At 41.8% G+C, this 13,247-nt stretch overlaps 1 protein-coding gene across 4 annotated transcripts in view; it reads right to left on the bottom strand.

Moving 5' to 3' along the window:
- Nucleotides 1–11,184, bottom strand: part of TERF1 (telomeric repeat binding factor 1) — a 34,416-nt gene extending 23,232 nt beyond the window's left edge. For 2 of the 4 annotated variants that reach the window (XM_036338524.1, XM_036338523.1), the window contains exons 1-4: nt 10,857–11,181; nt 6,464–6,559; nt 4,403–4,524; nt 2,097–2,183 (exon numbers count right to left, since the gene is read on the bottom strand). In XM_036338524.1, coding sequence (XP_036194417.1) covers nt 2,097–2,183; nt 4,403–4,524; nt 6,464–6,559; nt 10,857–11,163 — 612 coding nt within the window. In that variant the 5' untranslated portion in view covers nt 11,164–11,181. Of the gene's footprint in view, nt 1–2,096; nt 2,184–4,402; nt 4,525–6,463; nt 6,560–10,856 lie in introns of all 4 variants that reach the window. The other 2 variants (XM_036338521.1, XM_036338522.1) reach the window with 2 other exon arrangements.
- Nucleotides 11,185–13,247: the final 2,063 nt, after the last annotated feature.

The raw sequence follows: 13,247 nt of genomic DNA, 5'->3' as shown, positions 1-13,247 counted from the left end.
AATAAAAACACATACAAGGTGTCCCAAAAAATGTATATACGCTTTGAATGATTATAAAGTCAGTGTTTTTTAACATACAAAATTTAAAAGAATCTGTAAAATGAACACTGTTTTGTGCCTGTTTCCAAACTGATGACCATTCTAGTTCAGGCACTGCTGATAATGCGAAGCAGTGGAATCGCAAACATCAAGAATCATTTCACCTTAGCCAGTTGCTCAGTGGTTAGAGCATTGGCCTGTGGACTCAAGGGTCTCAGGTTTGATTGCGATCGAGGGCACAAACCTCTACGGTTACAGGCTCAATGCCCGGTATGCAGGAGGCAACCAATAGATATGTCTCTCTCACATCGTTGTTTCTCTCTATCTGTCTCTCCCCCTCCCTTCCCCTCTAAAAATCAATAGGAAAAAAAAAAAATCCTCAGATGAGGATTAACAAAAACAACAAAAAAGAATTATTTCTTTTGGCATTTGTGTGCCTCCAATTAGTTGACTGTTGCCGGTTTTATCTTTTATGTATCCCCATAAAAAAAGTCTACTGGCACTTTAGGATAAATTTTCTTTGTTCAAAGCTTAGTCTGGCTTCACCTATTATTTCAAATCAGTTAAACCTGAAAAAGATTGAAAATTACGGTGAGTTATCAGCTATTAAAGTGTGTAAATATTTCTTTGGGACACCTGGTATATGTCCTACAAAAGACGAGTATAAAGGAATGTAATAGCCCCAAACTGAAAATGACTTCAAATGCCCATCAACAGTAGAATGTTATAGTATATTCCTACAATGAAGCAACAAGAATGAACTATTGTTATAAGCAACACCATGGATCAATATTAATATATATATATAAACTTGTATAGCAAGTTCAGAAACAAGTAAAATTGATCTTGGATGTTACAAGTCAGACCAGTGGTTACCCTTGAGAAGGTGGGAAGGACAGTGACTGGAGGGTGGGAGTGCTGGTAATCTTCTGATTCATGGTCTAGGCGCAGTGGTCGGCAAACTGCAGCTTGGCAAACCGTGGCTCGCGAGCCACATGTGGCTCTTTGGCCCCTTGAGTGTGGCTCTTCCACAAAATACCGACTTCTGCGCATGGGCCACGAAGTTTCAATCGCACTGTATGTGCGCGCCCCCACGTGGTATTTTGTGGAAGAGCCACACTCAAGGGGCCGAAGAGCCACATGTGGCTCTCGAGCCGCGGTTTGCCGACCACGGGTCTAGGGGTTCATCACACAAATGTGCTTCTTTTGTGAAAACACACCTACTTACACATTTATGCTACATGCACTATGCTAGAGGTATGTTATTAATAAAAAGTTTACAGAAAACATATAAAACTATTTTTTCTTTGAATAAGCTTAATTTACTCCAATAGCACTTTGCTTTTAATCTTTGACCTTAACAACTAATGAACATATAAGAAACTTACAGAAAAATAGGCAAGTTATAATGCCTTCTTCCATCCTGCAATGCCCAATATAGTAGCCACTAGCCGCTCATGGCTACTAAGCCCTTAAAATGTATGACTCCAACTCAGCCAGTGTGACACTGGTTGAGTGACCTATGAATCAGGAGGTTGAGGTTTGATTTCAAGTCAGGGTATGTGCCCGGGTTGCGGGCTCCATCCCCAGTAGGGGGAGTGCGGAGGCATCCAATCAATTAGTCTCTCTCATCACTGATGTTTCTATCTCTCTCCCTCTTCCTTCCTCTCTCTAAAATCAATAATGTGTATATATATATTAAAATGTATGACAAAAGTATAAAATATACGCCAGGTTTCGAAGGCTTAGCACAAAAAAGGAAAGCAAAATATTTCATCAATACATTCTTATACTGATTAGATGTTAAAAACAATGTATTTTTTTTAACATATTGGGTTAAATAAAATTTTATTAAAATTAGTTTCACTTGTTTCTTTTAACCTTTTTTATGTGGCTACCAGAAAATGTAAAAATCACATATTGGACTTGAACTGTATTTCTACTGGACAGCACTGTTCTATACTGTTCATCATTCCTTTCTCCTTCCATGTACTCCCCCCATTTCCCTCATGCCATATAAACAGTTCTACAATTCTGATTCTAATTTAAACAATTACCGTATCAGAATCTGAGTCACCAAATATTCTTTCAAAGACTTCTTCTGCTTCCTTAAAATTGCCACTTTCCATACAAACAGCTATAGCCTAAAAAAAGACAAATACATACTTAAGACTGCTTTGTAAAATAATTGTTGTTTAATATTGAAATAACTCAGAGAAGTCTGAGCTACTTCATTTAAAATATTTTTATGTAGTTTAACAATATTATTTTTTGGAGTTTAATAATTTTGATTTGATAAATTATATAAAATACTTTTTCAAAGATAAAATAACTGTGGTTTGAAAAGACATGAAAAAACTTCATATACTATATACTAAAAGCCTAATATGCTAAGTCACCGGTCAACAGGTCAGCCATTCAACCAATAAAAGTGTAACATGCTAATGATATGCTAAGGCTGCTCAACCTCTCACTATGACATGCACTGACCACCAGGGAGGCAGATAGTTGACTGGAAGACCAGTCGCTATGATGTGCACTGACCACCAGAGGACAGACGCTCCGAACGGTAGGTTAGCTTGCTGTTGGGGTCCAGCTGATCAAGACTGAGTGAGATGGGCCAGGCACGCCCTGGAGCCCTCCCATAGTCCCTCCCCCACTGGTCAACCTCTCGCATCCTTCCCCAGTCCCGATCGTGCACCGGTGGGGTCCCTTAGCCTGGCTGCGCCCTCTTGCAATCCAGGATCCCTCAGGGGATGTTGGAGAGCCGGCTTCAGCCCGATCCCTGCAGGCCAGGCCGAGGGACCCCACTGGTGCACAAATTTGTGCACTGGGCTTTTTAGTATGCTAATAAACATGCAACATTCTATCATTTTTGAATTCAGGCCAAATTAAAGGCAGGTATTAATAACTTAGAAGCTATGTTATGTACATTTACAATCCACTTAAATATTTTGAACAAAAAATGTGGGGAAACAGTGGCATTTATGATCATTAGTTAATATAAAATCTGCTAGAGAGGATGCCTGAAAAATCTCTAATAGAAACCTAGGAAACTAGATGCTTTTAATAATCATTTTATAAACTGGCCTTTTTTGATACCATATGTGATAAGATATGGGACCACCATTACTATCTAAGTAGCTTTGTAAACTTGGGCAAATTATTTAACCTCTTGGCGCTGCTTCATTTTCCTTATATGTAAAAGGGTAGAAAAAATAGTATCTATTTCACAGAATTGTTGTAAGGTTACAGAGTTATATATGAAAGTACTCAGAATAGTACACCTGGCAAATAGTAAGCAATATATTACAGGTTTGCTATATATTTTATGGTAACCCACTCAACTTTACTAGTATATTAACAAAGGCCTGTTTCTTCTAGAGCACTCCCAAAATTTGGAAAGCATGACAAATCTCTTTGCCCTAGGTTGAAATTCTTAAAAGAAGCAGTCTTTTTTGCCCATTCTTGTCAAGTCTTAATTCTACTTGACAGTCACTATACTATCAAAATTAATTCCTGGGAAGGTGGGATTTTCTCTCCTACTCAACAGTAAAACATTTTAAATGTAGAAAAGTTTATTCATCTAACAAAATTCCTCTTAGCAAAACACATTTTTCCTGCTCTTATATCTTTGAGTGGCTTTTTTGGCTTATCACTCTTTAATAGGTTACTCCTAAAATTTTACAGAGTTGAAACTTTATGTTCTCTTCATAACAAAAATCCATTGATTTTTAAAAAATGAAATATTCTAATTTATTCACATTTATAATCTTTGAATAAAAATTGAGAGGGCACTGGCCAGCACGGCTCAGTGGTTGAGTGTCGACCTATGAACCAGGAGGTCATGGTTCAATTACCGTTCGGGGCATATGCCTGGGCTGTGGGCTTGATCACCAGTGTGGGGAATGCAGGAGGCAGCTGATCAGTGATTCTCTCTCATCACTGATGCTTCTATCTCTCTTTCCCTGTCCCTTCCTCTCTGAAATCAATAAAAAAATATTTTTTTTTAAAAATTGTTCCTTGAACTATCCAATGACACTTTCTAAAATATACATATACATATATGTGAATGAGAGGGCACAAACCACAAGTTTTTCAAATTTGCTTGATGGACTATAAATAGATGTGGCACATTTTCCAAAGTGTGGCAATAAACACTCATGTAGCAGACTCTAAGTCCCAGCTCGCAGAGCTCATGTCCAGACTATAAACCAAAGGTCAAATTTCTAAAGAAAATGATTACATTAAATTTTCCTCTGGGTTTACTGCCCAACTTCTATTAGAGTGACTCTTAATTTCTTTAGATATATTTTTATTTTCTAGCAGAATAATAATTATAGACAGAAAGTAACACTCATACCTGAATTTTAATTAAATTCTGTATTTCTTCATGAAGTTTGTCATGTTCCTTTTCAATTGAATCCCAAATCATCAGGGCTGATTCCAAGGGTGTAATTCGTTCATCAGTTTCAAACTGTGCATCTTTTAAAACCATAACAAAAATAAGTTAGAAAGCTAAATAGAACCTCACTGCGTCAATTTTTAAAATTCATTTATTTAAATATTTATCAAGTGTATATGATCTCTTAGGCATTGCTTTTATATATACCAGTTTAGGGAAGTGATCTCACTTTTCAAGTTGATTTCCTTATTAAAAATCAACTTTAACAAGGGAAAAAGCTAGATTAGTTTACCATTTAAAGCTTTTCTTTACTAAAATACTGATTTTAAGAGCTAAAATAAACTATACATTACATAAGGTATCACAGTAACAGAATTCTTTTTAAAAAAATATATATTTTATTGATTTTTTACAGAGAGGGAGGGAGAGGGATAGAGAGTTAGAAACATCGATTCAGCTGCCTCTTGCACGCCCCCCACTGGGGATGTGCCCGAAACCCAAGTACATGCCCTTGACCGGAATCGAACCTGGGACCCTTCAGTCCCCAGGCCGATGCTCTATCCGCTGAGCCAAACCAGCTAGGGCAGTAACAGAATTCTTAAATAATTCAAAAGAATCATTATGTATTATAACAAACCTCTAGACTAGAGCATGAAATTAGTTTATTTTATATTTAATTTTACCATATACTACTTGAAATCCTTGTTATATATTTTGTGGATGTTTGAAATAGGATCTTTCACAAAGTTATTTCTCTACCAACATTCTTCCAATCACCAAGACTTAAAATCTAAGGCAGGGGTGGGCAAACTTTTTGACTCGAGGGCCACAATGGGTTCTTAAACTGGACCAGAGGGCCGGAACAAAAGCATGGATGGAGTGTTTGTGTGAACTAATATAAATTCAAAGTAAACATCATTACAGAAAAAGGTACGGTCTTTTTTTTTTTTTTTTAGTTTTATTCATTTCAAACGGCCGGATCCGGCCTGCAGGCCGTAGTTTGCCCACGGCTGATCTAAGGAGTCACCATTTTATTCCTTTTTCTCATTACCATATCCAATCTGTTGCAAAACACTGTATAGTGGTTAAAAAACTTGACTTTGGAGTTTATTCCAGACGCTGTTATTACCTGTATAGTGCTGAAAACATTATTTCACCTTTTTAAGCCTCTTTTTTTCTCACCTACAAATGGAACATTAAATACTATCTCATAGGATTTATGTGAATATTTAATGAGATAGTATTTTTATTACTGTTAAACTTTCTTAAAACAGAAGTTTGATCAGGTTTTTCTGATCAAAGACTCACAGTGGCTGGTAACTACTTAGCAAATTACATACAAACATCTCAATGTGACACTCAGAACCTTCACTATAATCAAAAGGCCCTTTAAATGACCGTGTTGTAATATCAACCGTTACTGATAATCTGAATCAGGCATGCCCATTCCAATCTAAAATGAACTCTGGGGACAAGCAAGAGATATTATAGTTAGAAATCGGCTTACATAGATAATTGCTGAAATCAAGTTCAAGTAAGAGGCTTCAAATATCATAGTGCTGGTAAAAACAAAACAGTGTGCATGACAGGAAAAGTCACCTCAAAAGTTACCATACAAACTTAAATTAAATCTCCAAGGAAGAGTCTGTGAAGTGTGGGACCACAGTAGCAGCATCAGAATCACCTGGGAACTTACAGGAAACATAACTCCAGGGCCCCTCACCCATCCCACTGAATCAGAAACTCATGGAGAGGAAGGGGATTCAGCATTCTTTCTTTCTTTTTTTAAAACAAGTTCTCTCATATTTCTGAAGCAGTATCAAGTTTGAGAGCTACTACTCTAAGATGGGGACTGTATCTCTTTTACTTGCTTTAGATATGCTTGTGTGTATATGTATATGACAAATACATGTGGGCAAACTCTCAAAAACAAATGATGGCTCACCATCTGTTTCTCATTGTCTTACCTTTAGACATAGATTGAAATATTTCCAATATAAGATAAAAATACATATTTACCGAGGGCTTTTCCTGATGCAATTCGTGTCAAAAACTGGCATATGTATATAGTTCTCAATTGATGAGATGTTAGACTGGATAACCCATGAATAATAGCTGAAAAAGGAAAAAAAGTGAATTTTATTAAAACTAAAAAAACAACCCTGACCCAGCAGTGCCTATATGGTCTATTGAGAAAAAAGGTTATAAACATCACACAAAAATTACCATAAAGTTAGAGCTATATACTTTTACTTATAGGCAATTTTTTAAAACTACATATATTTTTATTTCAGAGAGGAAGGGAGAGGGAGAGAGATAGAAACATCAATGATGAGAGAGAATCATTGACTGGCTGCCTTCTGCATGTCCCTCACTAGAGATCAAGCACGCAAGCCAGGCATGTGCCCTTGACAGAATTGAACCTGGGACACTTCAGTTCGCAGGCCGATGCTCTATCCACTGAGCCAAAACAGCCAGGGCTATTTGTAGGCAATTTTTAAAATATAGTGGGGCCTTGACTTACGAGTGTCCTGACTAATGAGTTTTTCGAGATACGAGCCGTCTCTCGGCCGATTTTTTGCTTTGAGTTGCGAGCTAAAATTCAGGTTACGAGCCAGCTTCAGATACCCCACCGCTAGTTGGCGCAGCGAACGTCACAGTGAACGCCACATCATCCCAGCATCACGTGTCTCATTCGTTCACCTTTTGATTTGACATACGAGTAATTTGAGTTACGAGCTCCGTCACGGAACGAATTAAACTCGTAAGTCAAGGCCCCACTGTATCAAAACAAAATTACAACAATAAACACTTGTAAAATAAAGCTAGTATTTCACATGTAGAATAATAAATATTTAAAACTACTTTCACATGTAGCACTCTAATGAATAGGGAGATTTAGACCCAAATTATAAAATGTGTCTAGTCATTATCTGGAAACATTTTATATTTTAAAACTCCTAATGTTATAGGAAATATTTTATATTACTTCTGTCAAGGTTTCAGTTAAGTGTTGGTTACAGGTATGAAAAGAGCAGGTAGCCAAGTTCAATCATAGTAGGTTTTCCTTGTTCAGAAGGGCAATGGTATGCAGGATATCTGCAGTGACCACAGTTGACTAAACTGAATATGGAGGGAAGCGAATACAGAAGGGATCTGATTTTCTTCTCGACAGATTAGGTTTTTCTGTTACTTTGCTCCTATGCTTTACTTATCCACTGTGGGACTCATTAAAATTTTAATTAGTCACTTGCATAACTTTTTAATTTGTGCCTAAAACCATCTGAGGGGCAAGGACCAGTTGGCTATCTCCTCATTCAGTCATTAGTCCCTAATACTGGCTAGAAGTACATGTCCAGTAAATATTGAATGAATTTGGTTTAAATTTTAGTGTAATATTAAGGCATTTTAGAATTGAGGAAATGTATTTGTCTTATCTGCTTAGTGGCTGCAGGACTGCTTTTTGAGTTTTATATATACCAGGTAAGCACCAGGTGAAGTATAATGGCCCTGTTAGGTCTTAATGCTTCTTTTTTAAAAAAATATATTTTTATTGACTTTTTACAGAGAGGAAGAGAGAGGGATAGAGAGTTAGAAACATCGATTCAGCTGCTTCCTGCACACCTCCTACTGGGGATGTGCCTGCAACCAAGGTACATGCCCTTGACTGGAATCGAACCTGGGACCGAAACTTTCAGTCCGCAGGCCGACGCTCTATCCATTGAGCCAAAGCGGTTAGGGCAATGCTTCTTTGTTATATGCTTCCATAGCATTCTACACTCATCTTTTTTGGTTTCCTCCACATTTTTACTTTAGTTGTTCAGTGATTTGTTTTTCATTGCTATATGGTAATGAACTCACTGAGGTCCAGGATTATGGTTTACTCACCACTGTATATACTCACTGTCTAGCATAACACCTGGGTGGGCATTCAGATATCAAATAAATGCCCTGACCGGAAATTGAACTGTGACCTCCCAGTTCATGTGACACTCAACCACTGAGCCATGCTTGCTGGGCTCTTTTTTTTTTTTTTAAAATCTTTACCCAAGGAGGGAGGATATTTTTTCCATTGATTTTTTAGAGAGAGTGGAAGGGGGGGGAAGGGAGGGAGGGAGGGAGAGAGAGGAAGAGAGAGAAGGAGAAGGAGTGGGAAGAAGGGAGAGAGAGAAGAAGAGGGAGGAGGGAGGGGAGGGGGGAGAGAGGGAGAGAGAGAGAGAGAGAGAGAGAGAGAGAGAGAGAGAGAGACAGACAGACAGACAGACAGACAGACAGACACTGATTGGTTGCCTCCCACAGGGCCAATGATGGGTGGGGATCCAACCTGCAACCCAGGTGGGTGCCCTTGACTGGGAATCGAACCCACAAGACAATAAGGTTCTGGTCTGTATCAAATAATCTTAGGAACAAAGCACTGACCACAGAGAGTTTCAATCAAACTGGAGATAACAGGTGGGCCTCAGCTGTGGCTCAGCTCCAGGCCCATGAAAGCAGTGAAACCATACCAATCCAAGCCATGGCTGGTCAGCCACCCCTACCCTAGTGTCAGCCAGTCAAACAGGCCAGGACCCTAGCTCCCTTAGTCACCATGCGTAATGGTTTCCCCCTAAGGAACCCATCCCCTGGAAACCATCAGAAGCCAGGTCTCTGAGCATTAAATTAGCTCACTCGTCTCTGGGCTTGCGCCACCTTCTAGAACAGCGGTTCTCAACCTGTGGGTCACGACCTCTTTGGGGGTCGAACGACCCTTTCACAGGGGTTGCCTAAGACCATCGGAAAACACATATATAATTACATATCCTTTTTGTGATTAATCACTACGCTTTAATTATGTTCAATGAAAATACATCCTGCATATCAGATATTTACATTACGATTCATAACAGTAGCAACATTACAGTTATGAAGTAGCAACAAAAATAATTTTATGGTTGGGGGTCACACCAACATGAGGAACTGTATTAAAGGGTCGCGGCCTTAGGAAGGTTGAGAACCGCTGTTCTAGAACGAACCCCTTGCTTTCTTTGGGCTCCTGTTCCTGTCTCACGGGGCTTTGGTGAGCGCAGGCAAAGGGACCCCTTCAGTCGGGTAACACATCTTTCTGTTGGCGTTCAAGAAAGCCAGGCTGGTCTTCTCAGTGGATCTGGGTCTTTGTTCAGCAGTTAAAGGCTGTGCGTGCACGTCTAGGCAGCACCTTTCAGGGGCCCTCACTTTTACTCCGAAGCCCATGAGGCGTAGACAGCTCCCAAGTTAGCAGAAAACACCCAGGCCCAGGTCACCTGGGCGCTCGGCCTCACAGGAATCCCCGAGCGGAAAGAAAAACAAACAAAAGCACCAACAAAGACAAAAGATACTGGACACCGGGCTGGGAGCGATTTTGTGCATTTCGCGAATGACAAGCCCAGGGAGGCCTGTGTGGCGGCCTCACACACTCAAGGGACCTAAGTAACCACGAAGGATGGTCTGAAATGGAAACTTTCTAACGAAAAGCAGGCTTGTCCTAGGCTACAATCGTCCCTGACAAAAGCCAACCTTGGCTTTAATCGAGCCCACTGTCTTCTCCCACCGAAGACCACGTGCCTTTGGGAGGTCAGGGTGTCTTTCCTTTTTTTCCGGACCCTCAGGGCGCACCCTGGGCACCGGGGCGGACCACAATCCTCGCCCGCCGGGCAGATTAAAGAAGCACGTGCCTATCATTTCACTTTTCGGCCAATCCCAGCAATTTCCCCGCCTCGCTTTCTCCCGCCTCCCTAATCGCTCACGAATGGATTTCACGTAAACCAATTACTTCTTTCCCTTTGCTTCTAATGTACAACATAAGGTGCAGAACTGCCTGCCATTTTCCAGAGCATTTTTTCCCAATCCCTTTGGATTTTGCTTCCCAGCAATGGTCAGTTCGGCTCAAACAAAGTCATAAAAATCCTCTACAGCAGTGGTTCTCAACCTTCTGGCCCTTTCAATACAATTCCTCATGTTGTGACCCAACCATAACATTATTTTCGTTGCTACTTCAGAACTGTAATGTTGCTACTGTTATGAATCGTCATGTAAATATCTGATATGCAGGATGGTCTTAGGCGACCCCTGTGAAAGGGTCGTTCGACCGCCAAAGGGGTCGCGACCCACAGGTTGAGAACCGCTGCTCTACAGGTTTGAATGTTTCTCACGTTGACAATTTTAACACATTTAATTCTGTATCAAATTTAAAGGTATTTTCCCCCCACTTTTCTCAGAAAAATTCAGAATCAGAGAAAAACGGGGGAAGCTGATAGTAGGCGGATGCGAGATGCCCGCCAACGGCTCAGAGCCTGGGTCTCTCCGCTCCCCCGCCCTCGCCCGCCCCCCAGGGGGGCCGGGGACAGCGCTGCAGACCAGGCCTCGGCCGCCGCCGCCGGCCGCGCCCGACACTCACCCTCGGCGCTGTCCCGGGCCCGGTGGAAGTCCTCGGAGCGGCCGTCGCGGAAGGCCCGGCACAGAGAGAGGCAGAGGAAGTCCAGCATCCAGCCAGCAGCTACGGCCTCGGCCTCCGCCACCAGGCCCGCGTCCTTCTCTTTCGCGGGGGTCCCCACCTCCGCCTGGTCCTCGAACAGCTCCTGGCTCTCCACCTGCTCCTCATAGTCTCTCGCCGTTTCCCACAGCCCCGCCTCCGACGGTCCCGCATCCGCCCCGTCCGCACGCCCCCGGGAGTCGCGGGACCCGCCGGCTCCGTGGCCCGCCATGTTCAATCGCTGGCGCGGTTTTGCTCCTTCGAGCGCCGGGCGACGATTGGTTGGCGCTGGCGGGTGGGGGCGGAGCTACGGACGGGCTCTTCCGCCGGGAATCCACCAATCACACCGCCGGAATGGGCGAGCGGCTCGAGGCTGACTTCTGATTGGCGCAGACCTCTCGCCTCGGGATGTTTAATTCTCCGTCACTGCAGCGCAGGGCTTTGTTGGTAAACCGGCTGACTCCAGAGTGGGCGGGGAGAGAGAGACTTAAAAAAGACATAGGTGGTCTAGGACTCGACTCCATAATTCAAGCGTAAGAAGATATAGGATTAGAACTCGACTCCATTATTCAAGCGTAACACCTAGTATTCACTAACACAATTACTATGTGATCACGCAGCCAAACTGTTACAACCGATTTACAGCCGTGATTCTCCAACCTTCATGTGCACCAGCATCAGCTGGGGCTTGTCAAACACATGCTGCCTGGCTCCACCCTGCGTCAGTTCTGTGGGGCAGGAATGAGGTCCTTTAACGGACAAACCTAACAAGTTCCCAGGTGATGCCGAGGCTGCCTGTCTGGGGACTCCGCTTTGTTAAGCCAGTAACAATAACAGTGCCTAAAAACTGGAATTCTAAGATTGTCTAGCAAGAACACAAAAAAGCACAATTATTGACCTTTCATAAGACTCCTGAAATAAATGTAAGTTTGAATGCATTCATCAGAGTAAGAATTTTATTTTTAAAGAATACATAGCCCTGGCTGGGTAGTTCGGTTGGTTAGAGAGTTGTCCCAATACACCAAGGTTGTGGGTTCAATCCTTGGTCAAAACACATACAAGAATTAACCAATAAATGCATAAATAAGTGGAACAACAAACCAGTCTCTCTCTCTCTCTCTCTCTCTCTCTCTCTCTCTCTCTCTCTCTCTTTCCTCTCTCGTCAATAAAAACAAAAAGAATCAATACATACATTATATAACTATAATGGTTACTAGGAAATTTTTTTTTTCAGTAGAAAATTGCTCCAGGGGCACATTATTGGAAGAAATGTAGATACTGGCTTTTATTTCTACTCAGAAATTTTATACTACAACATATCAAAAATTTTACCAAGAAACTTTCATCGGCATTGATATACTAAATAAAATAATGATGGCAACTGGAATGTTGGTAAGATGATGTTTTTCTATTGCTGTGTAACAAACCATCTCCAAATTTAGTGAATTAAAAAATAAATCCTTTGTTTATCTCATGAATCTGCAATTTGAACTTAAAAGGACAAAGCTTGCTTTCTCTCTCTGTCTCTCTTTCCACCACATGGAACATAAACAGGAGAGGGCTATATCACATTGCAAGGGGTCACAGACACAGGGTAGCATGGTTTTTTCAGGGCCATTATTATAGTCATCATCACAGTATTTTTCTGTATCAGCCCCAAAGTTGTTGTAAGGGGCTTACAACAATAACCACTTTATTACTCACAAATCTGTAGGCCAGGAACTCAGGCACATCTTGATGGGGTAGCTTTTCTCTGCTCTACGTGGTGCAGACACGGGCAGCCAGCCTGGCCTGGAGGACCCAACAGAGTCTCTGTCTCATGTCTGGTACCTCCTGAGCACTGGCTCAAAAGACTGGAGTCTGGTGGGCTGGCTGGGCCTCTCTTTTCTCTTGGTGTCAGCTGACTTACGCACATATCTGAGCCATTGGTTTTCTTCATGTGGCCTCTTTTTCCATGTGGTGTCTCCTCCACGGCCTGTCTTCACAGCCTCTCTCTGGTGTGGGATATGTTGGACTTCTCTCCATGCAGGTAGGCTCCAAAAGAGCAAAAGCCGACACTCACAGGACTTAGAAGGCTCAGGCCCAGAACAGCACAATGTCAAAGCAAGCCATAAGGCCATTCCAGATTCAATGATGGACAAGTAGACTTCACCTCTTCACGGGAGGAGAAATGTGTGTGCAGGGATGGAGAACTGTTGAGGGCGATCTCTGTGAACAGTGCACCAGAGTGCTGGACTGAATGTGGAAAATGAGAAGCTGGGGTCAAAGGGTTAGTCTGGGCTGGTGGCTATGCAAATAGGTTGCACCTAATAGCTA

Source organism: Myotis myotis, unplaced genomic scaffold (assembly GCF_014108235.1).
Source record: "Myotis myotis isolate mMyoMyo1 unplaced genomic scaffold, mMyoMyo1.p scaffold_m19_p_16, whole genome shotgun sequence".
Classification (NCBI taxonomy): Eukaryota; Metazoa; Chordata; class Mammalia; order Chiroptera; family Vespertilionidae; genus Myotis; species Myotis myotis.
This window is presented reverse-complemented; position numbering and strand designations above follow the sequence as displayed.